This window comes from Dermacentor variabilis, chromosome 6 (assembly GCF_050947875.1).
Source record: "Dermacentor variabilis isolate Ectoservices chromosome 6, ASM5094787v1, whole genome shotgun sequence".
NCBI lineage: Eukaryota > Metazoa > Arthropoda > Arachnida > Ixodida > Ixodidae > Dermacentor > Dermacentor variabilis.
In genome coordinates this window covers 103,305,951-103,331,361 of record NC_134573.1, presented here as the reverse complement: position 1 = coordinate 103,331,361, position 25,411 = coordinate 103,305,951, and the positions used below count along the sequence as shown (strand labels likewise).

The following is a 25,411-nucleotide window of genomic DNA, read 5'->3' as shown; positions in this document are numbered from 1 at the left end:
TCGCATCCCTGCTTCGCATTATGGTCAATACTATACAGCTTGCTTTTTTTTTTCGGTAACAAAATGAGTTCTTCAGATGCGCTGGAGAGCAGCGTGCGTCGATAGCAAGGCGTTCTAACTCACTTTCAGTTGACGTCAGCCGCGTCACGGTAAAGGAGTGGGTGGTGTAGGGCTTTTTGCAGGTACAGGTATAGCCGGCGACCTTTACGGGGCGCTTTGCTTTAATACTACCAAGCCCAGACGAGCCGGTGCAAAAGCGCACTTCGGAGCGATGGCACCATGCCTAAGGCATCGTAGCAGTTAGCGGTACTCTGAAAGAGAAGTTCCGGCGATAATTAAGGTCTGGCCAGTGTAATTACTCCAGAGTGCGGCTATATAGCGCCAAAAAGTCAACCTCATTAAGGGCTCGTAGTTGGCAACAGTGGCATCAGTCGGCGAAGGACGTGTTCAGACGTTTAAAGCTATATAAAATAAAAGAAAAGAAATGAAGACAGAACAAAACGACGATAAGAAACGCTATGCAAGAACGTAAACGATACGTGCCTTGCTTGATGAAATCTCGGAAGTGTCGTTTCTCATCACAGAGTCGTGCGCAGATGCTAGTTAATTATGAGTGCAATGGCCACCTTTTGTGCACGCTCTTCCCGACGACCTCTCGGTCGTTCTCTTCATTGAAACCTCTCCTTCTCCGTTTCGGGCGCTTGGGCAGTGAACCGCCCGCTTATGCCAGCAATTACCGCGCGAGCATTCTTGACGTTCATCGCTGGCTCGTTAGCACTACAGCGTAGCTGATATTAGACAGCATTTTGTGTTGTGTATATGCTGTATACTTTCTGTGAAATCCCATTTGGGACGCGCACTCTCCAGATATAGAAAACCGACAGATATAGATGTAGAATAGAAAACCGTTATCTGACCGAACACCCCCCCCCCCTCCCACCTTACCCTGCGATATAAAGTATGCATGTGTACAACCGGCCTGACCGGTGCATGTATACGCTTGTCTGCGTATACTTTTGTCCGACTGCGTCTGCGTTAATTGTTTTCTTTTGATAACAACGAACAATTCACGCAATGATCGAGCCAGCGGAAGAGCTCTGGGACTGCTGCGGTCGAGCTCTTCACGGTGTATAGTTACCGGCATAAAACGCTCTTTAGAGTGCCGTCAATTTTAACGATCGCTTTGCTGCAGGCACAACGTTGACCAAGGTAGTATGTAGACAGCTCGAGCCCAGCTGCGTTGTTCGTTGTGCTTTCGGGCGGTGCGGCTGTCCTTGCTCTCTTTTACTGTCCTGCTACCCGTAGTGGCCAAGTGGCTATGGCGTTCTGTTGCGGATCACGAGGTCGCGGGCTCGATCCCCGGCAACGGTAGCCGCACTTTTAACGTGTGGCCCCGTGTCGCAGAAGATCCAGTGTCGACATCGGAGCCGGCGTTGACGTCCCGTGAGGGAAAATTTCCGTACATATTTAGGTACATGTATATGCCACGCCTTGCTATATGACATGCGGTATATGTGGGGTATATTTCCACACAATTATATCACTAATGTTGCTCGCGCCTCGCCTTACAACCTTGACAAAGTTATTCCTCGGTATTTTGTGAATGACAGCCCACAAACAAATCTAATGAAACGAAAACACCGACAGCGCATGCCTTTTACGTTAAATCTTTTCAGACTGAAATATTAAATGTGCCAAAAATAAATGAAACCTGAAAATGATGTAAATATTTTGCCGCGGCTGGGCACTATCTCCAAGAATGGCCCACGCGAGAGGCCATGTTTTGGCCAGAAATCTCGCCTTCGCGCATAGCGTTAGCCGCCAGCGTTTCCCGGCAAACATTGCGCTTACATAAGCTGCTGTTGCCGGGAAGCGTGAGAAGCAGTCAGGAAGATTTCAATGTTATCGCGCTCCGTTCTTAAAGGAGAACTTTGAGCGTCCTCCAAGTTTTTTTCTTTTTTAAGGAGGCAGAATGCAAAGGTTCCAGTGAACATAACTTTGGGCGCACGTTAAAGAACCCCCGGTAATCAAAATTAATTCAGGACCCTCCAATACGGTGTCTCTCATAACCACAGTGTTGTGTTGGGACGTTAAACCCAATGAATGAATGAATGATTGAATGAAAAATTGGCGCTATTTTTATAGTAGCATAGAGATATACAGGAGGAAATTTACCTTTCGTGTCGGCACCTCGAGCGCTCCCGTAATACTAATTTGGTTGAAAATGAAAGGCGTAATCAGGGGCAACTATGCTGGCAGAGAGAAGGCTATATAAAAGTAACCATCGGCAGAACTAAAGCTGATAGAAGAGAAATGACGGTGAAAGGGAATAAAAGGTATAAGAATATCCGAGTTTCGCTAAGGACAATGCAACGAGGCGGCTGTATGCGTGCAAGCTGTCCCCTGGAGTTTAAACCGATGGCTGCTTTGTGCGATATATTAAGAGGCCAGCCTGTTTCTTGATTGCCGTGGCAGTGAGCGACATCGCTGCTTTTTAATGTAGCAGGATGAACTAGGAAGGCAATGATGTAAAAGTCCTATTATAGACTATTTCGCCGTCTTTAAGTATAGGCTCCGAAGGGCCGATTAATATAGCCCGCTATGTTTAGCGGGCCACGAAGACAGTGACAAGCTTCAGCAGCGCGCAAGCACAGAAACCTGCAGGTTTCCTACACTTATCGTCCACAGCTAATCGTAATTTCATAAATTAGTGTTGCCGTATTACCCGAGGGATTATGCACATATTACACGAGCTTGAGGCATGATGAGCGTTTCTTTCGTTTGAAACCGTAGAAAGAGATGTACAGTACATTAAATACACAATAAACCATGCACTTCTTTCGGCAAAGCCTACTGTCAAGGAATGGACTCGCTACTTACTATAACTGTTATATTTATGATGATTATTATTTTTTTAAAGCAGGTTCAGTCCTGAAACCACTTATACATGAGCGCGAAATGCGGCCTCTATTCGAAATTTAAGCGCTAATATGAGGCCGTGGCCAATACCGAAGCACACCTTTTGAGAGCGAGAAAACAAGGATAGGAAAGGCAGGGAGGTCAACCAGAACAGCATCCGGTTTGCTACTCTACACTGGGGGTGGGGGAAAGGGGAATAGAAAGAGGAAGAAAGGGAGAGAGTAAGCACTGAGTACGTGTGGGAGGGACACCATACACAAGGACACTATAAACGGTCTCTTTTGAGGAAGGAAGGAAGGAAAAAGTGGAGAAGGAAAGGCAGGGAGGTTAACCAGTTTAGCTTAACCGGTTTGCTACCCTACACATGGGAGAGGGATGGGAGCGGAGCGATGAAAGATGGGGAAGGGGATGAGAGAGAGAGAGAGAGCACATAGCACAGCACACACACATCGTCCGTTAGAGTCCATCAATCTGGCATGGTACGTGATATCACTGTCACAGCCGCTTGTCCAATCCCGTCTCTTACAAAAACCGAAGTAGTCCCTTCGTCGCCTTCACCTGCGATGTCTTCTGTCGGCGGCATGTGAAAATCGTGTCGAGGGACAATGGTCTAGTGTCAAGGTGCACTAGAATGGATGCCAGGGACTGTCGCTGAACATTATATTCAGGACATTATATTCAGGTCTCTTTTGAAGTTTTTGGGGTAGCTAGGCAGGCCACTGTACGCGGCAAAACATTCTAGCCATGACAGCTGAAGATAAGCCAACGTTATAAATGCGTCACGTGCCTTTCGCGAGGCTGGCTATAGCTCGCCGCGTTGGCTCCGCGGCCGCATGATGTCGTTGGTTCGATCACCAACCACGGTGACCGCATTATTCTGGAACGCAACGCAAGAGCGCACTCTTAAAAAAAAAAAAATGTCGTGCCAGTTACTAAAACGTAGTAACGGTTTCTCACAAAGTTTACTAAGATGCCAGTAACCGTAGGTATAGTAATGGCGCAGGTAGTAGCATTTACTACCCAAAGGAGTTGGTTGATACGACTAGCAAAGGCAGAAGTTTACGAAACATGCATGGTAAGGTAAGCGGCATAGTGGCATCTGCTACCCACACAAATCAGTGGGGCCTGTTATGCTGACAGGCGGCACTTACACCGCAATGAAAGAGATAGAAACAGCGAGTACCACGTTGCCACACATACTGTAGCAAGAATAAAATGATGGCACGTAAGGGTCATGCGTGGTGGGATCATTAAGTTGCATGTAATAAAACTGCACTGTACAGAAATAAGCAAATGACTAAAAGGGAACAACGCATCCCACAATGCACTGATCGAGATGCTATAGGTTACACGTCTGGCTCACCGACGTTATCATCATATATTAGCTTTGGAAGCACAAGTAGCACTGGCGGACACTTATGTATTTCGATGCACGAAGAAATATATCAACATATGTTTGTATAATGTTCAATGCGCCTTTGTGTTCGCCACAACGCAGCACATAACTAGTATTCCAACATAGGGACTATAGTTTATATAAACATCGCATTAAGACAGCCGCTACACGTCATAATAGACCATGGGTGAGGCGGGGCATTTAGACCTTTTACTAACTGGTCTGTGAAACCTAGAAACCGCTTAGCAAAGGCAGCACCTACTAAGTCTTAATTATCGAAGGTAGTACAAACAGCTAGCTAATAGGTAGTAACGGGAAGTAAAGTTAGTAACTACACCCGTTACTACGTTTTTACAAACATTTTTTCTAATAATCGAAGAACCGCCAGTTAGCTCATATTTTCGTAAGCGTTAAGCGGCGTTCTTATAGAAAGTTGTTTCCAATGTATGTTCGCCGTGCTTCGCCCGGTTTCGACGCATTCATTCATTCCGCCCGATAACCATAATGTTGCTATCGAAATATAGTAATCTTTATACTATCCCAATTTGCCCTGTGCTATTACAACCTATCCTATTTTATTCTCTCTTAATTATACGAATTTGTACTACCGTGTCCCATCCCGGATTTTCTATTCTTGTCGTATCTCCTCCTACGATGTGCTACGCCGTCCCATCGTATAACTTGTTTCATTCTGTATCCCGTCGTATAGCCTATATAGAGTCACAGGTCTGAAAATATCCGGATAGCAGAAGTGCAAATAAGGTGAATAGAGGACGTTCCCAAACGAACAAACCAGCAAGCAAGCAAGCAAGCAAGCAAAGAAACAAGAAAGAAAGCAAAGAAGCGATGACTGAATTAATGATGGAAGCGTCACGCGGCTTAGTTGGCCTGAGAATGCGCCCCAGTGGGTATATTAGGTCTTCGCAGTGGAACGTAGAGGTAGAAAGCGCCAGCAGGCGTCATTGTACAGGGGACCCGCTTCGAGAACGCTAAAAATAAGCAGACAGGAGGCCTTGCGCGATTACGAACCGTGGCGGCGACAGCTGGCAGAAAACGCCCCCTTTTTGCGCGCGCTCTTCCTTCGGTTATAGGCTGCCTCGACAGTATACCGCGCTCCGGAATTTCGAACAACGCCTCAACGGGAGCACAAGGAGGAGGGAAAGCAGCTGTAAGGAATGTGGTAAGGAGGACGCAGATGACGGCCAGACCGATTGAATGGCGGGGATGGTGAAGTGGCTCCAACAGCAGGATGACGTGTAGGAAGAGGCTATTCGCGGAAAACTGAAAAGGCCGGGGGCTGTTTACCAGCAACCGCGCCTTCTTATGTGGCTGCCCTCCGTGCATATTGTACATTTCGGAGCAGCTTCAAGAAATTTTGAAAGGAGAAAGACCATCTACCCGAGCCCGCCAACTCTAGAGCACGCTGCGTCCGCAAAACATTTGTGAGGGCTCTTCAGGATTGGCCATTGCCGCGGTGCTCATTTCATTATCACTCACACGCCTATCCTGATTGGCGGGAGCCTGAGGAAGCGCAGGGAGGAAGCGCTTCTAGGAAAGAAAAGTTTCGGGAATACGGGCGTGGGTTATTAGCCCTGTGAAGAACGTTTTCGCTGCAGCGAAACCGCGTGGAAAGCAAAAGAAGTGCCGGTGTCGCATCGTGCAAGGATTCCTTTCGCCTAATATATTGTTTTCCTATCACACGCGATTGAGCTGATATACCGATGACAACTTGGGCGGTGAATCCTGTCAGCCAGTAATGAAGGGCAACAAGAATATAAAACGAGAATAACTGCGACAGAATTATCGCCCCAGGTTCTCGATTCTCGCACCCGTATGTCGACGCCATTCAGCGGCCGAATAAAAAAAAAAAGGGGGGGGGGTGTTTGTGCGGCCCATCAAGATGGAACGGTGCCGTCGCTCCGCTACCGGGACGACTGAGCCGTGCGCGTCGGTGCGTTCCCTTGACTTCTTGCTCGTTTTGCAGCAAAGCTGGCCGAGGATTTCTCGCATCCCTGACAGACGCGCGCTTTAAAAATTCGAAGTCAAAGCAGGTAAATGCAGTGTCTGTGCACGTAGAATGGAAACGGAGCGGACCGCATGCGACATTCAGCTAAAGGTATCTACTAAGATGGAATCAACGGCACCAGTTTCACGGTTGTTAGAGGCCAATCATTAAGTTAACACTCCGGAGGCTAGCTAAGCTTGCGCCGGATGCACGCTAGAAAAACAAAATTAAAAAAAACATACACAACACACAACCTTGTAGATCGCAAGGGTTTTGCTTGTTGAGCACATCTCCCACTTAGCCATAATGTATGTAGTCCCAACAAGAACAGCAAATTTGGTGGACTACAGGGGTATACCGGGGAGGAGGGTTGTCTGCAGTCCGCCAAGTATCGTACCAATTGGTACCGCGAGTTGCCACATATAGCCTAAAGATAATTGTACCCTAAGTTGGCACCCAAACCGACAGAATTTTATTTGAAGCTTTTTTATTTTAAAACAAGAAGTTCTGGAGACCACAGATGCCACAAAAATTTGGTTTTTCGTCGCATCCAATAGGTACGTGGGATGAACTCAAATGGTACAGCTTACACGGGGGCACGCTTGTTCTACCAATGAGGCAAATGAGACTGTTCACGCTGCACGGCTGTGATAGAATAGCTTTTTTTCTTCTTTTTTTGCTGATGATGGGGTCTCTAGACTTTTGCTTCCGACTGTACAAATAAATAAGTACAAAAGAGAACGTGCGAATGAAACTCCGCCAGCACAGCTTGATGGTGCAATGCCGTATGCCTCAGCCGCTGACTCTGAGCTAGCCGCCCATCGGTGACCAAGGGCGCTATAATGTAAAGCTATTACAAACTTCTCTATTCCAAATCGGCAATCGGCCCTCCGCGATTGGTCAAAAACTTTTTTGGACCACCCCCACTTCACCTGTCTGTCACGCGACGTCGCGAAAACCGCGATAGCTCCCAATATGACATGACGTGTATGATTATGCATGATTCGAACGAACAAAAGAAAAATAATTATTTCTCTTTTGAAGCCTTTTTGTCATTAATCCTCTGCTATTGGTCAATAGGTTTTAGGCTGCAACCAGTTCACCTGTCTGTTACTCGACGTCACAAAAATTCGAAAACTCCTCGCGTCGCAGAAAGACGCCGCAGAAAGACTGGATCTTTTTCTGAATAGCCGGAGACTGCTCCGTTTCGAAAGGAATAGAAGATGGCTGCCGCCGATCGCTCAGGCACTGTCTGCTCGCACTCGCCGGATAGTGTGGGTTTATTTGCGTATAACAAAACTTTATGCGTGACAGTATAACGTGACCGAGCCCTTTCGGCACGTATACGACACCCCTCCGCCAACTATTTTTTGTTGAGGATCCGTTTTAGCGGCATTTTTAAGTGTACGTTGCATGCCGCCATGATTTTAGACCGGCCACAGCAAGCTAAGTAAGAGAAAGCGAACCAATCGCAGGTGCCAGCACCTCCCTCTTCATCCGGTTATCTACTTTCACTGTGCAGGCTCGGCCCCATCGGAACCCTCTCCACTTGAGCGTGCTCCTCCCCTCTTTTCAACCAATTAGCTAAGAACTGCTCAATCTAGGCAATGTTATTCTTTTTGAAAGCAAACAAAAGTGACCTCCTATAAACGAGGGCAGCGTTTGATTGGGCAGTTCAGGCCAGATGTTTGCGTCGGCGGTTACGTAAATTTGACGTCAGGAGATTGGAATAAAAATACATTCGAATAGTTTTACCATATAGGGCCCAAGTCGTCTCGTCTTCAACGTCCTGTTTCGTTTTACCGATCTATCTTGTCCCTACGAACATAAACATCAAGTCAACCTCTCCGTATCTTATTGGTTTCATTTCGTTATCACTCGGCTGAAGTAGATCAACACAGCATACGACGTGAGTTCCAAAGCAATATTTGCCTGAGCCGGATTGACTTTTTTTATTTATCTGAAAATGTGAGAGGAGGTGTAGGACTAAAGGCACACATCGTGACAGAGGTCCCTGCCGCCCACGCAGTTTCGCATCGGCGTGTGCTGTACGTAAGTGGATTTACAACAGTCAACACGAACAACATCAAAACCAAAACGCAGTTGCAGCAAAATTCATTTTAAAACGTAAGCACCATGGCAGAGTAGTTATTTTTACGTGTCAAGAAAACCAAACAATCACGCTTCATTATGATACTATCAATAGCTTAATTTACCCATGCATTTCTTGCAAAAACAAAACAAACAAACAAAACAAAACAAAGGAAAACAACTAAATAAAACAGCACATAAGCATATGAACTGCGGCCCCGTACGGTAATTTAAATCTATTTACTGCAACGAATCAAGGTAATGCGGCACAATGCGAATTTGTACACTCTGTTCGCTACTCTAAGATTTGACTTTGTTAATGCCAGTCTTGTTGTTTTGCTTGCTCAGACATAACAAATTTATAGGCATCTCTACTCCATTGGCTGTAATAAAGAAAGAAAACAAAGAGAGGAAATGAGACAACAAATTTTGTCATCAAAATTACAGTGAAACCACAATGAAAACTAAAAACAGGAATGTGACGACTGCTTGTAAATTTTACGTGTTTTCGAAAATAAGCATTGCTTTCCTACCGGCGTTTCTATGAAGAAATTTTTACGAAGACGTTTCAATTATGCACCGGTTCGTAAACTAGGCTTGAATTTAAGTGCTAGGGTATTACACTGCCTCGGGGCATAGGCGCTGGGTTTTAAACAGAGGGACGTGTTTGACACTTTGTGCGATTTCATTGAAGGTCCAAAACGCATATCATGGTAATTCTTACTTTCCTTACAATTCTTACTGTAAATTTTCTAGATTCCTTGTATCCTAATTTGTTAAATGAATCTGCTTTTTTATTTCTTCTAAAATGTAATCGCCCATTCACCTCGTCTCATTTCTCCATTACACACTACTCTTTCGTTCGCTGTTTAGCCTTTTCAAGTTCGTCTTTCTTAAGTCGTCAACTGTGAATACAATGCATCCCCCATAGGGAATACAAGTCATGTTTTAAAGGCGCACCATCTCCACCACCACCCCCACCCCCACAATCATAATCATCATCATCATCATCATCATCTGCGATGACTCGCAGCGGACGCGCTAACCGCTACACTAACGCGCAGCGTTGGAGCTTGGCCATTTGCGCGGGGTATGGTGTCCCACACAGACTCAGAGATTGTTGGCGCATGTGTTTATATTTCAGAGGCCACAGTAGGTGATACTACAGCGGACGAAGCACACATGTGCATCGTGAAAAAAGTAGTTTTTGAGAATATGGCGGCGCCCCTTGTGATGTAGCCCGCTACTGTCGCTGTACATGAGTTGAATATGGTTCGTTGCGAAATGAATCGATTAAGTATGCTGAATTTTCCTGCATGACCTTTCTTTAGCCATAAAAGGTGGGGTCCGAAACATGGCGTCTGTGACCTACTTCCGAAAGCACTTGACGGCGCCAGAGACGGGGACGAAATACGCACAACACGGGTGCTCGCGTTGTGCGCGCTTCGTCCCCGTCTCTAGCGTCGTCAAGGGCTTTCGGAATGTGTGACTACAGCTAGCTCGATTCAAGATATATGTTTCCGGCTCCGCAATCTCTCCCGGCGCACCGCATTCAGCAGAAGCACGACCTTCGAGATGCACTCTTGTTATCCAGAGGGCGCCGTCGCTGGGGCGTGTATTGTAACGCCACCAGTAGCAGAAGACGAGCCGATCGCTCACCTTTCCTGGAGGCCGGCGAGCGACACCTTCCGGCCGAGCAGAAGAACTTCAGTCCCGGGCAGAAGCAGTCGTCGTGCGAGTGGCAGGTGCGGCCCATCACGCTGCGACCGCAACGCTCCTGCAATGCACAGGAAGGGGCTGCGATAAAGCACACGTGGCTCATGTGGGGAGAAGAGCCAACTGCATGCATACGCAGCGCCATGATGAACTACTTCACTTCCTTTACCAAGTGCACGAGTATGTCATTAAAAACTACAGAGATAGGGAGAAAAAAAGAACAGAGATGTGAACCACTGCAGAAGAAAAGCGCATGCTTGGCCATACGCTGAGGGAAGCGAACGGGCAGAGGAAATATTATGCAGATGGAGAGTTTATTGGAAGACGTGGCGAACGCTTGCAGGGGCATGGGCAGCGTCACTTATGTAAGGCGTTCGCACATGCAGAGTCCTTTAAAACGTTGCACAATCAGTAGTCCTTAAATAAAAAAAAAACTGAAATGTGCATTCACTGCACTGTGGATCAACGAGTGGTGAGAGCGGTGTTCAAGTAGAGCCTGCATGGGCAGTGTGTCCAGTCACACACATACACACATACATAGCAATACTGTTAGACCGAGATAAAAAACTGGAACTGTTCAGTTAAAATATATAGAGAAAAAAAAACACAAGAGGCGAAGAAAAGTAGCACGTAGAGGACTTGCGGTGCCTTCCTTACAGGCGAACCTTCTCGCAATGCGATAGGGCTCCTGTGATTATTATTATTATTATTATTATTATTATTATTATTATTATTATTATTATTAGTTTTGAACACACATACACAGTTAACAGGAAAGGGAAAGCGAGGAGCAGGCTGGAAACTGCCACCGGAAAGGGCACAACGCCTGCCTACTGTTCTGAAGGGAGGTGACAGCAACACAGAAATGGAAGATAGGAAGAAGGGAAGGAAAGAGGAAAGGAAGAGCAACAGTACAAATCTAAAGACTAAAGTAGAACACAGTACAGATCACACACAGTAGTGCCGGTCACTGAAGGTCACGCTACTACAGAATGTTGAATGTTCACGCTACAAACGTGAACCTAAATTAGTTAACTCTAGAAAGGTAAGCAGGGCGCGATGGGCCTGATCACGTTTAGACGCCTTCGCACACATTTAATGCACCCTACGCAAGATGGCCAATGTCAAATCCACGGTACGCAAACAGCGAGGGCGAAATGGAGCAGATTGGATGGCTAGGGGCTACTTGTAAATAGGCCTTCTCTGCACGTAGTTTTAGCGGCTACAATACAATACAATACAATACAATACAATACAATACAATACAATACAATACAATACAATATAATACAATACAATACCATATTTAGTGTGCATAAAGGAAAACAAAATAACTGATAGCAGACCTACCAAAGCCTCAGAGGGCTCGACTGGCAGTGTCTGACAGTCAGGTCAGTGAAAATTTCACGTGGTTACTAGCGGAGTTAGCTATTAATGGGTCGGAACGAAACATTGAAGTTGTACAAAATGTTCTTTTAAACTTCGAAAATACTGAGTAATATCTAGATCCCACGCCTTGTGTTTGCTTCTAACATAGGCTTTGGCAATTTAATAAATATGGCTGGAACATAATATTGCCGCGTTCTTCTTCTGTACTTTGTTGCCGTCTTGGGGATTACGTACAGTTCTTTCGGTCTTAGGGAACGGGCTGGCGTATACCGTATCTTAAAACCATTATTGCAGATGTGTTTAATTACAACACTTACGACAATCAGGGAAGTGAAGTTTGGCAAATTCAACAACTTGACGACACCTGTTTCTTACGTCTGTGTATCTGCGCGTATGTGGCAGTCGCACCTCCGTTACCGTTGTGCGCAGCACTTCACCTTCCACCGGCCCAATACCTATCACATCATTCAGGGTCGTCAGCTTATGGGCTATCATCCCCAGTTTCTCATTAAGAGGAAGCTTTAGCTCCGGTGGTCCTATCTAAATACATGTAAAAGGAGAATTCGTTTTTCTCGGCAACCACTGCACCCAATTTGACGAGGTTTGCTGCAGTCAGAAGAAAAACTTAAAATCTAGTGACTGTTGGTATCGAATTATTGATTTAGGTCGTCAATCTTTTATTAAAAATTGGGAAAAATCGAAAATTTTCAGAAAACGAAACTATCAAGTTTACAACTCTGTAACTCAGCAATGAAAAACGATATCACAATTCTGTGAATTGCATATAGTAATACATCTAAAGCGGACAAAATTGATATGCTACACATGAATCTCGAAAAATTTGGTCATATAAAAATAAAGCTTTTTCAGAACCCTTGTACACAACATAACACATTCATGTAAGATATTAATTGACATATGTAATTTGTCAGCTTTGAATGTTCTAATAGATGCAGTTTACAGGACCACGATATCTGTTTTTGATGCAGAGCTATTAATCTATGAACATCGTGCTTCCATATTTTTCTAGCTTTCAAATTTTTGAATATAGTTTTCACGAAATTCAGGCCGTGAATGGAAATTCCGCTTACAACAGTCACTAGAATTTAACTTTCTCTCTCATATGTATCAAACTTCATTAAAATCGGCCCAGGGGTTATCTCAGAAAAACGTTATTGCGTTTTATATGTATTTGAATAGGCCGCGTCGGAGTTGGGCCCGAGCTAAAGCTTCCTCTTAAAGCCAGGATCTTTTAGGAATCATGAGGCACAGCAGCGCGTCGCTGGACAGGTTTATTGTGGAAATCTGAGGCCATTCAACATCGATTATCTGTTTCCTTCGTTATTTGCCACGTTAAGAGTGTCGTCAACACAAGTTGCGCTAGGTCATATCTCCCGCGACCGCATCTCAGACTCATCTCATTTCTTTTGTTTCGATCTCCCACTTTAAAAATCGCTACTCGTGATCATATTCCATCAACAACGCTGAATTTTTCGCCGGGATTTTTCACATTTCAGAGATTTATAGTCGTATTTTTGATGTCATGTTTGAGCTTCCGCACATTACCAAGATCCCAGTTTTACGGCAACACCGAAAAATGTGTTGGTGAGAGGCATCTTATGGTGCATTATTGAGGCAGAAAAGTTGCTGAAAGACAATTCTTGCCCTCTCCCACTACCAACCCGACAAAAAAAAAACACAAGTCGAGGTGTCGTCACGTAGCGCTTACTAGGCTAAATCGTAAACGCCACGAAGTCTGTTTCTGTCGTTTCGAGCGAAACGGTCGCACACGGCTGTGAGCTATTGTATTCCTGCGGTGGCACATTTGAAAACAATTTACGGGCGTAATTCGCCGATTATGTGAGCGTGCGGCTCTATATCTGGGTGCGCATCTCTGTATCCAATTTAGGCGCCACTGTTTAAACGACCGTGCCGTGGTTTCCTTCCGTGCATTGTTCTCTGATTGCCGGGTCATAAAACGACGTTTCTCTTATTATTATCTTTTTTTTTCAACCTGCGAAGTTGTATGCAGATCACGCTCATTGGCCCAGCATTTACGTGGGAATTCTGATTGTTTCCAAGCTGTTACGGAACCGCAGACTCAACGGGATCCTCTTCGCGCGTGGTCGTAACTACATCTGAGGGTGGTGATAATATCAACACCCTTTATGTATCGGGGTGATGGCGCTTGCCGCCAAACTCCTTTCTTTTTTTTTTACGTTTACAATGTATCTTAACCTTTAAATACTTTGTACACTAATCAAAATTACTAAAAGAAGAACCCCGTACCAGGCGGACCCATCCCTTGAACCTTGCTCCCCTTAAACCACCCCTAGATTTCTTTAGGTTTTCTTTCTTGCCCCGCACCATAGAACTTTGGAATAACCTTGAAGCGTCCTTGCGTGAATTGCCTCTTGATCAATTTGCTATTGAACTACCCAATTATGTGTGTTAATCCTTCGTTGTTTTCAACAATTATGTACCCACTCCTGCTATGTCTTGCTTATGCAAGATGGCAGTAATTGTAAATAAAAAAAAAGACGAAGGCTGCTTTACTGCGTGTTATCTTTTTGTTAATCTGGAGTTCCGACATCCCACGCCCGTCCAAGGCGACTGCGCGTTAGCTCCATATCGGATGGGACAGTGCAGGTTCTCCCGACTTCATAGAAAGCAATCAGAGCGTAAGGCACGCTCGTATACGCCAGGCGCAAGCAAACGCGCTCCTGCGCGCAATCACTTCCTTGAAGGTACATTTACGGGAGATCCCCGTCATGCGTCTACTGCGGTGGCTATCCCAACCCCTCGCACCACTCTCTGGACATTCCTCTCCTCCCTTACATTTCTCGTCCCTTACTCCCACTCTAGTGTCTAACCCTTCCCCAACCGAATGTTGAGTGATTGAACCAGGTGACAAGTTAAGGGGTGCAAGGATACTTGGTGGAATAAATCGGTGAAGCACTGAAACACATCGCCGCGGACATGTGCCCACAGGTTTTTTCATAGTTTTCAGGAGAAGCTGGGCCGTCTCAATGATGCAGGCCATCCAGCGCTTATGCTGCCCTAGGCGTCCGAGAGGCTACTCGCAAGGATAAAATCTCGTCCTTCGAGGGAAACTGACCAAGACAAGCCAAACTGAACAAGACAAGCCACGCCAATGCTTCAGTCGTGCCTTACGTACTACGTCCACGGACTGTCTCATCGTTTTAAGAAAATTTCCAGAGGTTTCAATGCGGACGTCGTTTTTTTGTGCTACCGGAAAAGTTGGAAAGGCTTGCGCCGTGATTGAGAGGAACGGGGACAGTAAGTCTACAGCTGGTTTCTCTGTAAAATATAGAAAACCTCTTGTTGCTTGTTGCCAAGGATACGCATCGATGAACTGGCAGAGTGTGAACATCAGTCACTGTTCGGTTCACACGATAATTCATGAACATCTCGCTTATCGATTTTTGCTTATCGGTTTTTATGGATGCCCAAGGTTTTGAACCACCGCCAGAAGACGGAGTGGTTCGACGCTGCCTTGACTCATCTGATCTGGTATCACAATGGGGGTGGCGACTTCTTGTCTGCAATTGTCACCGGGAACAAATTATGGTGCCGCTATTATGAGCCTGAAACACCGCGGCAATGCTTACAGTGGAAACATTTGAATTCACCAGCCCCCAAAGAAAGCAAAGGCTGTCATTTCCACCGGAAAGGTGTTTTTGACTTTCTTTTTGATCCTCAGGGGCCATTACTGGTCGAATTTGCTAAACATGGATAGACTATACATCGTTTCTGATATTGTGAAACGCCGGATCGGCTGCGTGTCGCCATCAAGAACAAAGGACGTGGAAAATTGACTCATGGAGTCATCGTTCTCCACAACTATGCCCGTCCCTACGTCGTTGACGTGGTTAAGTTGACTGCCAAAGTTCAAAGGGGGAAACGCTGCAACACCCACCATACAGCCCAGACCTGTCGCCTTGCGACTTCCACATTTTGGGGCAGTTGAAAAAACAGCTCAAGGGAACCAGACTCACGTCGGACCATAACGCGAAACAGTCAGTTACATACTTTTTGAAGCAGCAACCCAGTGATCTTTATGAGACGGGAATCACGTGACTCGATAGTCTGCGAGACAAATGTCTAAATTCTTATGGAGGCTACTTTTAAAAGATGTACCCCGTTTGTTCTCATTGGCTCACTTTCGTTTGACTCGCCGTCGTATATTTTGCACAACTCCTGCTTTTTATATGTGCTCTCTGTTGCGACTATAATTTCGGTGCAATTACAATACACGACCGGTGACAGCTGCTCCTGCTCAATACATTGGAACAAAGGACAGCGTCATTGAGATTTTTCCCTGGCCGTTTCATATGTACAAAAATGTAAACAAAGTTCTTGAATGACAAGGTTTCTTTAAAATATTTGTCCTCAACTTGTTCATTTCACGGCCTTTACATATTTCATACCAGTGACATGCACTGCTTTGCTCGTTTCGAATATATGGTTCTAAAGTTCGTGTGATATTTTCTTTACTTATTAAATAGACAAAAAATTCATGGAAGCAATGATATCAGTTATTTCGGGCACAATTTTCAGGACATAGGGGTGCATTCTTTTTTGGAAGCATACATATTTTACTTGTCTTGACAGTGCGTAGCGTTCCAAAATTCGTTTGCAGCATCTTTGGCAATGGCAGTGCATCATTGTTCATGTATTTGATGCCTCGACAAACTATATGAGGAGGAGGCCGAGCTGCAACGTGAGCCCCCCCCCCCCCTCCCCTCCCTTCCCAAACGAAATTTCTAGCTACGCCACTGACACACACACATAACTAATAAGAAGTAGACATAAACAGTGCCGACCGTTGGTGACATGATACTTTCCTCGATTTTCACACCGAAAGTCCCAGTGGGAACGTACAGCCTTTGTCAAAAATGTACGGGCTTCGTTGCATGCGAGCGCCTTGCCGATTGCAGGCTGTTTAACGAGAGTTCTTCGGGTGTTCCGAAAGTTCCAACGCGCTGGCAAATGGGAAGCACTGTGCTGTGACGCTCTTCCTTGAGAGTTCTGGAGTGTCAAGACTGCCACCGTAACCGCAGCACACAGCCGAACAACAGATGTCGTCAAAGTGTGGAGTAACCCTCATAATTCTGACAAAGTCTGCACCACCAGACGGTGTAAAGCGTAGTTTGCTTGCAAGTGCGCTTCTCTGTAAAGCATTTGCTCGCGATTCACTTATTGTTCCAACGAGGACGAAGCTGTACCTGCGGTCGCTACAGTCGGTTCGCTGCTAACCCTAACCGTGTTTTTATGGAGGGAGTCGCGTCTACACTGTTCGGCGCACAAAACGCCTCATTTCCGCCTCACAACAAGACGCGATACGTACGGACAGGCGCAGCAAGATATCTTGCGTTGAACCTTTAACTGAGCACGCTTAGCGCCTTGTGTGCAGCTCCTGTGAGCAAGGCTGTCGACTTCCCACTCTCTCTCTCGCTCATCCAGCCCTCTCACTGTCTCATTTTACCCTTTCCCAAAAAGGCGTCGACCAATGTTAAGCTGTCGTTGGAGTTATGATGCTGTCAGAGTGTGGCAAGCAGGCCTTCTACTTCCCTTTAAACCAATCTCCCTCTCTCTCTCTTCGTCTCCCAAACGTAACAGCTAACTTAAGCATTATAACAGCGCTAGCACTAGCACGGCACGCTTCACTACTGGAAAACCTCATCACTTCGCTTTCATCTCTATGACCCTCTACCTTTCTCCTTTCTACCCTCTCTCTCTCTCTTTTATTCCCATCTCCTCCACCGTGCTGGCGCTGAGCCGTGCTCCCGCATGGGTTGCAGAAAATTGTGCTAGCCTTTCCTCCTTCCCCACAAGAACCGCTTCTCTCTCGCTTAACGGTGCGAATTAACCGCACCACCAATCTATAGCTTGGCACACCGCACTGCCGGCAAGTTGCTTAACAATGCGCAAAAACGTCTGTTAAAGCTTGAAGCGTCGGTGTTCTTTCTTTCTTTTCTCTCAACCTACAACTTTCCAACTTCAGGTGAATTACAATACCTTCGACAGCGAGGGAAAATCACCGCTCAGCTTCGAGGGATGCACTTCCGGAAAACGACCTCTCCTGGGCGGTTCGTTCCGCGCGCTCGTCTAAAAGCGAGCCGAACGCAGGCGTCGGCTGGTTAAAGAGCGGGGACGTTTTCCCGAGCGTAGCCGTGTGTATTAGCCGAGGCGGCAGTAAGCGAAACACGGAACCAGCGGGCGGATGCGAGCACGCATGACCTTTCGCTCTCTCGCGCTCGGCGCGCCGGAAAAGACCCACCTGCGGAAACTCGATAAGGCGCTGTGTGCGAGACGACGTAAGCGAGGACGAGTTTGAACAAAGCCCAGGTGCGCGCGCTGTGAGAGGCGGTCTTCGGTTTCCGCGTCGCAGGAGCACGCTGGAGTTATCTTTTGTGCATCTTTCTTTCATTCTCTTTTCTCAACGGGTGTTCGATCTATATTTGTTTTCATTGCGAACGCTTCCAATGTGTAATCACTGTGTCGGAGCGTATGAAAGACCTGAAGCAGAATAACTGACAATGAGCGGCAGTGCTCTGTTTGTTCGCTGACAGGTGCGTATTAAAATAGTCTTGTTTTTACTCCTTCCAGAATGTTTTTCTTCAACAACGGTATCGCTTTCTTTCCCGCTCTCGATGTATCCTACCATATTCAGAAGCAGGACGGCATAGCTACCGAGTCACCCCAGTTGATGCAAAGATAAGATAATATGTGTTTGGAAACAGCGGACTCACAGTTAGGTTAGATGAAGCACACAGCACTACCTATAAAAAAAAAAAAAAATCAACCGGACGAGTTTGGGATTCCGCGTATGCCGTGCCTCCTGGTCTGTTTCTTTGGGGCGACAATTCGCATTTGTCCGTCATTTCAAAATTTGTTCCAGTGCGAAGTTGAGAACCAAAGGATCCACAAAAAGAAAGAAGTTTAGCTCGGCAAGCCTGTGAACCGCGGACACATGGTTAAAATTCTGAAAGCCTGTGTTTTCAAAATATGTCCGACAACAGCCAACGGTTCAGCAGCAAAGAGCATTTATTTGTTGTTCAGCTGCTACATTCGTGAATTCTCAGAAAGGAAATTCGAGGCGCGACTATTATTTATCGAGACATTGTAATAAACCACAGCCTATGTACAACCTGTCATCGCGCCTAGTCTTCGGTGACCTTATAGCAAGAAAAGCGTATCAAGCGGGGACGTATCAGCACTGCTCTACTATACAGGTGTGCTCCGAGGAATATAGGAAGGTGACGTGGCACATGCAAGGGCGTTTTTCCTGCAGTGACCATAATAAGGTCGCTCATGATAACGGTGATCGTTATTGCGACAATTATGGTATATTTCCAAAGAAGCTACTATAGATGCTCGGCTGATTCATGTGACGAGTTCACCTGTTTGCATTCGAGTCACTTGAAAAACTCCAATTACCCACGACTGTATGGCGGTTGTCTCACGTAACTTGAGCCAAACAAATACACGCAAATGCCGCGTAGCTGGACAGAATCAAGGCAACGTCGTGAGCCGTCGCTTGGAGACGCTCAGATTATTTCGCGCATTCCGCCCAATTACATAATTAGTCCTAATTAATTATTCAACTTCACAAATACTTTATTTCGGTGAAAGTTTCAATGAGAAAATTGTAGAGAAACATGACAAACTCCTGATACACGTTTGTATTGCTCGACTGCCGCGCGACTGGCCGCTCGAGGCACATCGCGCGTATTCGCGGGCTTCTGTCATGCTTGCAAAAAAATTTTATGTTAGAAAGCTGTATCGGGAGTTTTTCCATCTTGCTCTACAATTTTATCATTAACACTTTTCATCAAATTATAGTATGCTAGAAGTTGATTAATCAATTATTAATTCATTCTAATTACGTAATTAGGCGAAATGCAAAAGATAATTATCTGAGTATCGTCAAGGGACGGCAGGCAGCATTACGTAACTTGTCTCTGTCCAGATACGTGGCATTTGCATATATTTAAAGTGTGGCTCAAGTTGCGTGGGACGTACAACCGGTACACCGGGCACTGCGTCGGCCATGCAGTTTATTACGGCAGATGTGCGTACGTCATTTGGATACCGCAACAGCTCGACACCACTGCATCACGTTGGCTGTCTCCAAGACAGGGGGGACGTGCCGGTCTGCGTGCTTTACACGAATACTAGAACAACTATACGTAAAAATGAAGTGTTAAATTATGCATTAAAAGCAAAAATCGCATTCACGTGAAGTAAAAAAAAGTTAATTACCAATGAGAGAAAATGGACAGCTTACTTCCAGTATTTGTGTGTGTGTGTGTGTGTGTGTGTGTGTGCTGAAGCACAGTGTCGGTGCGTCCAGTGTGAATTCGATTAGTAAGTACAAGTAATTTTCCCAATGTTGTCCTTGGTGCCTTTGTTTGTTGGCTTCTCATGATATGATTAATAAAAACTGGGCCCCTCGGTTAACCCCTTTCTTTCTCAGCGTGACGTTATGGAATTTAAAGTACTTTCTCGTATTCTGGCCGTTTTGGAGCAGTTAAAGTGCTCGAAATTTGCCGGTTGAGACCCTTGGTTCTTTAAGAATGAAATAAAGTTGATAGCCACAGAAAAATACTTACATAAACTCGAGTAGGCGCTGTCAAAATCTATGACGTCACGGCAAGCTGGCTGCAGCATCTTAATGGCGGCGTTGCCACACGTTCATAAACATAAACACTGTTTTATTTAATTTAGTGATGCGTTTAGTGATCTAGTGATGTGATTTAGTGAGGAACCTTGACAAGGCCTACGCTCAATGTACGATTGATCATTTTTATATGCAGAAGCTTAGCCTACTCGTACAACTTAGCTTAATACCCTCCTTCTTCAGGGTCCCTTTACGTAGCAATGGCGCGACGCATTTACGACGCATTTTCGGCAGGTCACATTCGCAGTGATGACCACGCTGCAAATTCGGCCGCAATTTACACGTGTTCAGTCCCACTCGTTTAGTGGTGTAAACAGATACTCCTCGCGAATTACCATCAGTTACAGTGACAGCGCACTCAACTTCGGCGGCAAAATTGAAAGCCCTGACGTCATTCAGCGGTCGCGCCGAAAATGCGTCGAAAATAGGTTGTACGTTGCGCTTCGCCCTATTACTCGCGCATCGTCCCGGACGATGCAGTGCTGTCCCAGGCGCGTGCCTGTATAGCTGCACCGAATAGCGCACGTTCTTGAGCTAGAATTTAGCAGGGCGTGAGGTGGAGTCGGAAGAAACTCGTACCATGCACTTGCTTCGTGTGTGTTCCGCGCGGTTAAAGCAAGCCTCGCCTCAATTCGCCGAAGTTTAGCGGTAGAGCGAATCCCACTCTCCAAACTGCACCGCGGCGCCTACTAGAAAACACTCTTCCCGCGGAATCAGTATACGCAATTTATATGAAGATTCGGCGTGTGGGCCGATGAAGAACAACCGGCGGACCGATCTCCGGCTCCTGGCCCCGGTTTTTTCCCGATAAGCTCTGTTTACTCAATAACTGCTCTAACGCCACGACAGACTCGTCTTTTTTTTTTCTTAAATGTCGCATTTCATTTTTGCGTATATATTCTTTTGTTTTACGCGGGGAATGGCAATCTCTTCCAACTAAAACGCCTGTGACCCCTCTCACCCAACGCTCTCCGGGCCCCCCTAAACACCCCTTTCCTCTTTAAAATCCGCCCCTGAGCGCCTCGTCGAACGGCTGTGAAAGGCAGCGGGACCCAATTCGTGGAGCTGCGTGGGTGCCGGCGGAGTAAAGGCGCCGCCGGGAAACAAATCTCTAGGAGCGGATGGTTTTTTGGGGGGTGCTGCCCTTTCTCCCCACCCCACACGCCGTCGCCCGTTCCGCTGCCGTCCCTTAAACACACATACACACTTGCCAAGCTCTAATACACGCCGTCGTTCGTTAGTCGTACTCGTAGATTGAGAAGATGTTCAGTAAGCCAGACAAAAGAAAAAAAAAAACAGTATACAGCTGTCGACGCTGCCTTGATGGTTCCCGCAACTAATTCGCCCTGAAGTCGCAGAATTTCAGAGCGTCTGCATTCGAGTCCAGTTAAGACGTTCGCTACGAAAATCGTAGCCCGCCACTCGGGCGGCCCTCTACGGTCACTTTCTGAAGGTTGAATTACATTTATTTATCTCCCTGTTCAGAGTGGACGCGGTGTGCGCAGTGCACTGTTTCACCGGGAGCGCGCGCGTTCGGCGAAATGACCGGCATCAAGGTGCGTGCGGGCAAACGTTACACGACGTGATTGCGTCATTGCGTCTGTGACTCTGTGCTCCCAATTTTGCGCCCCGCGGGAAGAGAGAAGATGGCGTCTCCCGCCAAGGAGAGAGCGGTTCACGTCAGACCTTTCTGTAGGTGGCGCGACTGCCTCGGGCTAGCAGTTATCCGAGGTTCCCACAGTTGTCTGCCAAAGCTGCCCACGTTAGAAACCCCCCCCCCCCCCCCCAAAAAAAAAAATTTTCTGTTTGTGATCGAAGCACTGGAAAGCATGAAAGACGGGACTAGAATGAGTGAGGGAGCGAGTGAGTGAGGGAGAGAGTGAGTGAGTGAGTGAGAGAGAGATCTAGGGGAATTATTCTTAGCCAATTTAGTTGCAGTTTACAACTGCTCGCCTGACGGACCTGTCACACAACAGAGAGCTGTAGAAATAGCGAAGCGAAGTGTCTTTGGGTACCCAAAGCTCCACGCCATGCTTGCGTGAACGTTATCAGCAACGCGAAGTTAATTTTTTATTTTCTTTCGGCGAGAACACGCGCGCACGCTTTAAAGAATACCGGAACATTGGAACAGGCGCGCGCGCACACACAGTTTAACGAATACCGCGACACCGGATACGTCGAAGGCAACAGCTGCGCTGGTAGCGCAGTCTTGGGCAGCTTTCTTCATCCGAAACGCCTTAGCAACGTTCCTGTGCGGCGTAATTGTTCTCGCGATTGGAGGAAAATTTTAAAAACACCCAGTATACACTAATGATCTCAACTGCCGACGCTTTTGCGCCGGCTGGTACGCTGAACGTGGCTGTTGCAATTAAAGGTCTGTGTGCTCATAACTGACGTCAGAGACGCGAAATGCAGCGGCAGCATTACCGCGCGCTCCTGTTCTCCTGTGTACCGGCACTCCGTGAACTGCGATAGGTTATTTTTTTTTTCTTAAACACGCTAGAACTTCTATCTTATGAGCATGGCGGAGCAGCTTTCGTTCGCTGTCACTCCCCGCTCCCTGACTCAGCAACTCATGTCACAATGATACATGACAGTGCTTACCAAAACTATACTCCTTTCGGAAAACACATTTCTCTCTACCACGGCATAAAAATACAAAAAAGGTAACCACGTTTATATGGTATACAGGAAGAAACGAACGTGCACTTATTGCCGATATACTTACACGACATCGCGGAAGATAGCCTCGCAGTCACGTCAGCCCGACGAACGAGGTACAGAGAGAGGAGGTCGACGACGGACATGGTACAGGCGCATGCGAGCCTTCGAGCGTGGCCCACTTGGGTCGTAATGAAAGGCCCGGCTACCAGACCTTATTGCAGCAGTGCAGCCGCCCACGGTTCCGCTCCCTTCTTTTTTTTTCCCCTCCGGGCCCGTTTGCTCTCGCAAGGCACACAATAATCAGTGCCTCCTCAGTGCGCGCCAGCGGGCGCGGTATTTAATCCGCTCTCCCACTCTCACTCCAATTTCTCCTACTTACTCTCTCTCTCTCTCTCTCTCTCTCTCTCTCTCTCTCTCTCTCTCTCTACCTCTATCTGTGAGAGGCGAGTGGTTTCCTTTCTTTTTTCCCCCTCTCACTCCTTCCTGGAGCACACGGCTACGAGTGATGCGCGCCTCGGAGTACATTGCGGCACGTCGCCTCGACACGGCGACTGTCTTTGTTGCGTAAGGAGTGCAGCTATGCCCCGCTGTTGCTAGCAGCTACGCGGGGCTGTAGTAGTTGCACCAGTGGTCTCACAGAAAAAAAAAAACACGATTTAAGTGAAAAAGACTCTAGGGAAACTCTTTTTTTGAAACTCTGAGCTCATCATGAGCTTTCTTCGGAGTTCGCTACGCTTACACCAATAACGGAAACTGAGAAGCTCTGTCAGAAGTTAGTTTTTATTTTAGCTATCATTATAAATACCGGAGCGCCTCGATTTTCACGCGCAGCTTTCTTGTAGCACTTCTGCTAGACCATCGCCCGTCTGGTCTGTCGTGTTCCAGTCTCGATGATTTCGTGCGTTCCAGAGGCGCTCGGTGCGTCCCTCATCGCGTCCGTCTCACCTTCATTTTTTTGTTGTTGTTTTAAAGCGACCAACTCGGCGGCGTCCCGTTCGCTATCAAATGTGGTTTCATAGAATTAGTCGACGTTCTCGAGACGCAAGAGAACCTTGGTTACTATGTATGTGTATTCCGTGCAAATTTAGTCATTACAACCTGTCGTCTTTTCCGTTGTTTCCGCTTTCTCGAGCTCGTAGAAACTGCGACAGACAAAAAAGTACCGATCGGTTTTCTTGATTCATGCGGTTTACGTTTGATATGTAAAAACTGTTTCACTAAGCGAACAGGAGCAGCCGAAATTACACATGATGCCAAACTCTCCTAGACACATATAATAATAATAATAATAATAATAATAATAATAATAATAATAATAATAATAATAATAATAATAATAATAATAATAATAATAATAACAAAAGAGACGTGCGTCTGGCTGCTCTCGTTTCTCGTGCTTCGTGTTTCGCATACGCCATTATCAGTAGGAGTTTTACGACTAACATGAAGCAAGAGTCAGTGTATTGTGTTGATTCCTTTCGTTCGTTGTATTCCTTATGATTCACCGCTCACGACTGGCTGATGCTGGTGATAACGCAGGCGGAGCACCGCTAGCACCGCTGAAGATAACACAGAAAAAAAGAGAATGGAATAGAATCGTTGCATTTTCTTGATCACGTGACGTGTGGGAACATGGCGTGGGGAACAGAGTGCATGAAAATCGTTCATTTATCATGTAAATGCACATATGTCATATGCCGAGTAAGTAAACGATGAAGGAAGAAAATTGGTAAAACAAATGTCAGTGCGGGCCGATCGATCGATCGATCAATCAATCAATCAATCAATCAATCAATCAATCAATCAATCAATCAATCAATCAATCAATCAATCAATCAATCAATCAATCAATCAATCAATCAATCAATCAATGCTTATTTTAAGCGCTTAGGAACCACTGTGAGGCCATCGTACTTGCACAATTAAAATTTGTATGCAAAATGTCCGATAAATTATCATTCATGACTCATATGAAAGAGGTGTAAGTACGCGTATGACGCGCATGTACTGCAAGTACATGAGAAATGTATATTTATGACGCATACGCATGTATTCGATGTATTGGACAAATAAATTAAATGTAAAAGAGCACAGCATAGCTATAGTAACAAAAGTCATACAAGCACTGCTATGGGCTTGAGGCAGACATACGTAAAACTAACATAGTGCGTGCTAGAAGGCAAAATGAAAACAAAGCTGGGCATCTGCAAACGCATATTCATGAGTGATGTATCCAAAAAATGGCAGTTCTGGTGCTCTGCATCAGTCAAAATTTGTGCTGCGCAGCTTCGATGGAAACAAGGAGGTGGGACTTCTTGAGACATATCGACAACTGCCCAATAGAGCTGTTACATGTTCCCAGAAGTCGGAATCAGATACAACTGCAACTTCACGAGTTAGTAACATAAGAATGAAAAAAAAAAAGTGCTATGAGTTCGCGTAATTTTTTTTGCTGAACTATTACCGAATATCCGAGGAAGTCAGCGAAGCGAATTGTTGCATGTACGATCGTTTAAAGCAATAG

The 25,411-nt window shown here is 46.1% G+C and overlaps 1 protein-coding gene across 1 annotated transcript in view; it reads right to left on the bottom strand.

Annotated features, from left to right (window-relative positions):
• The window catches only part of LOC142584978 (uncharacterized), a 308,939-nt gene that overhangs the window by 59,997 nt on the left and 223,531 nt on the right, over positions 1 to 25,411 (bottom strand). The window contains exon 4 of the mRNA XM_075695378.1: positions 10,071 to 10,188. Coding sequence (XP_075551493.1) covers positions 10,071 to 10,188 — 118 coding nt within the window. The remainder of the gene's footprint in view (positions 1 to 10,070; positions 10,189 to 25,411) is intronic.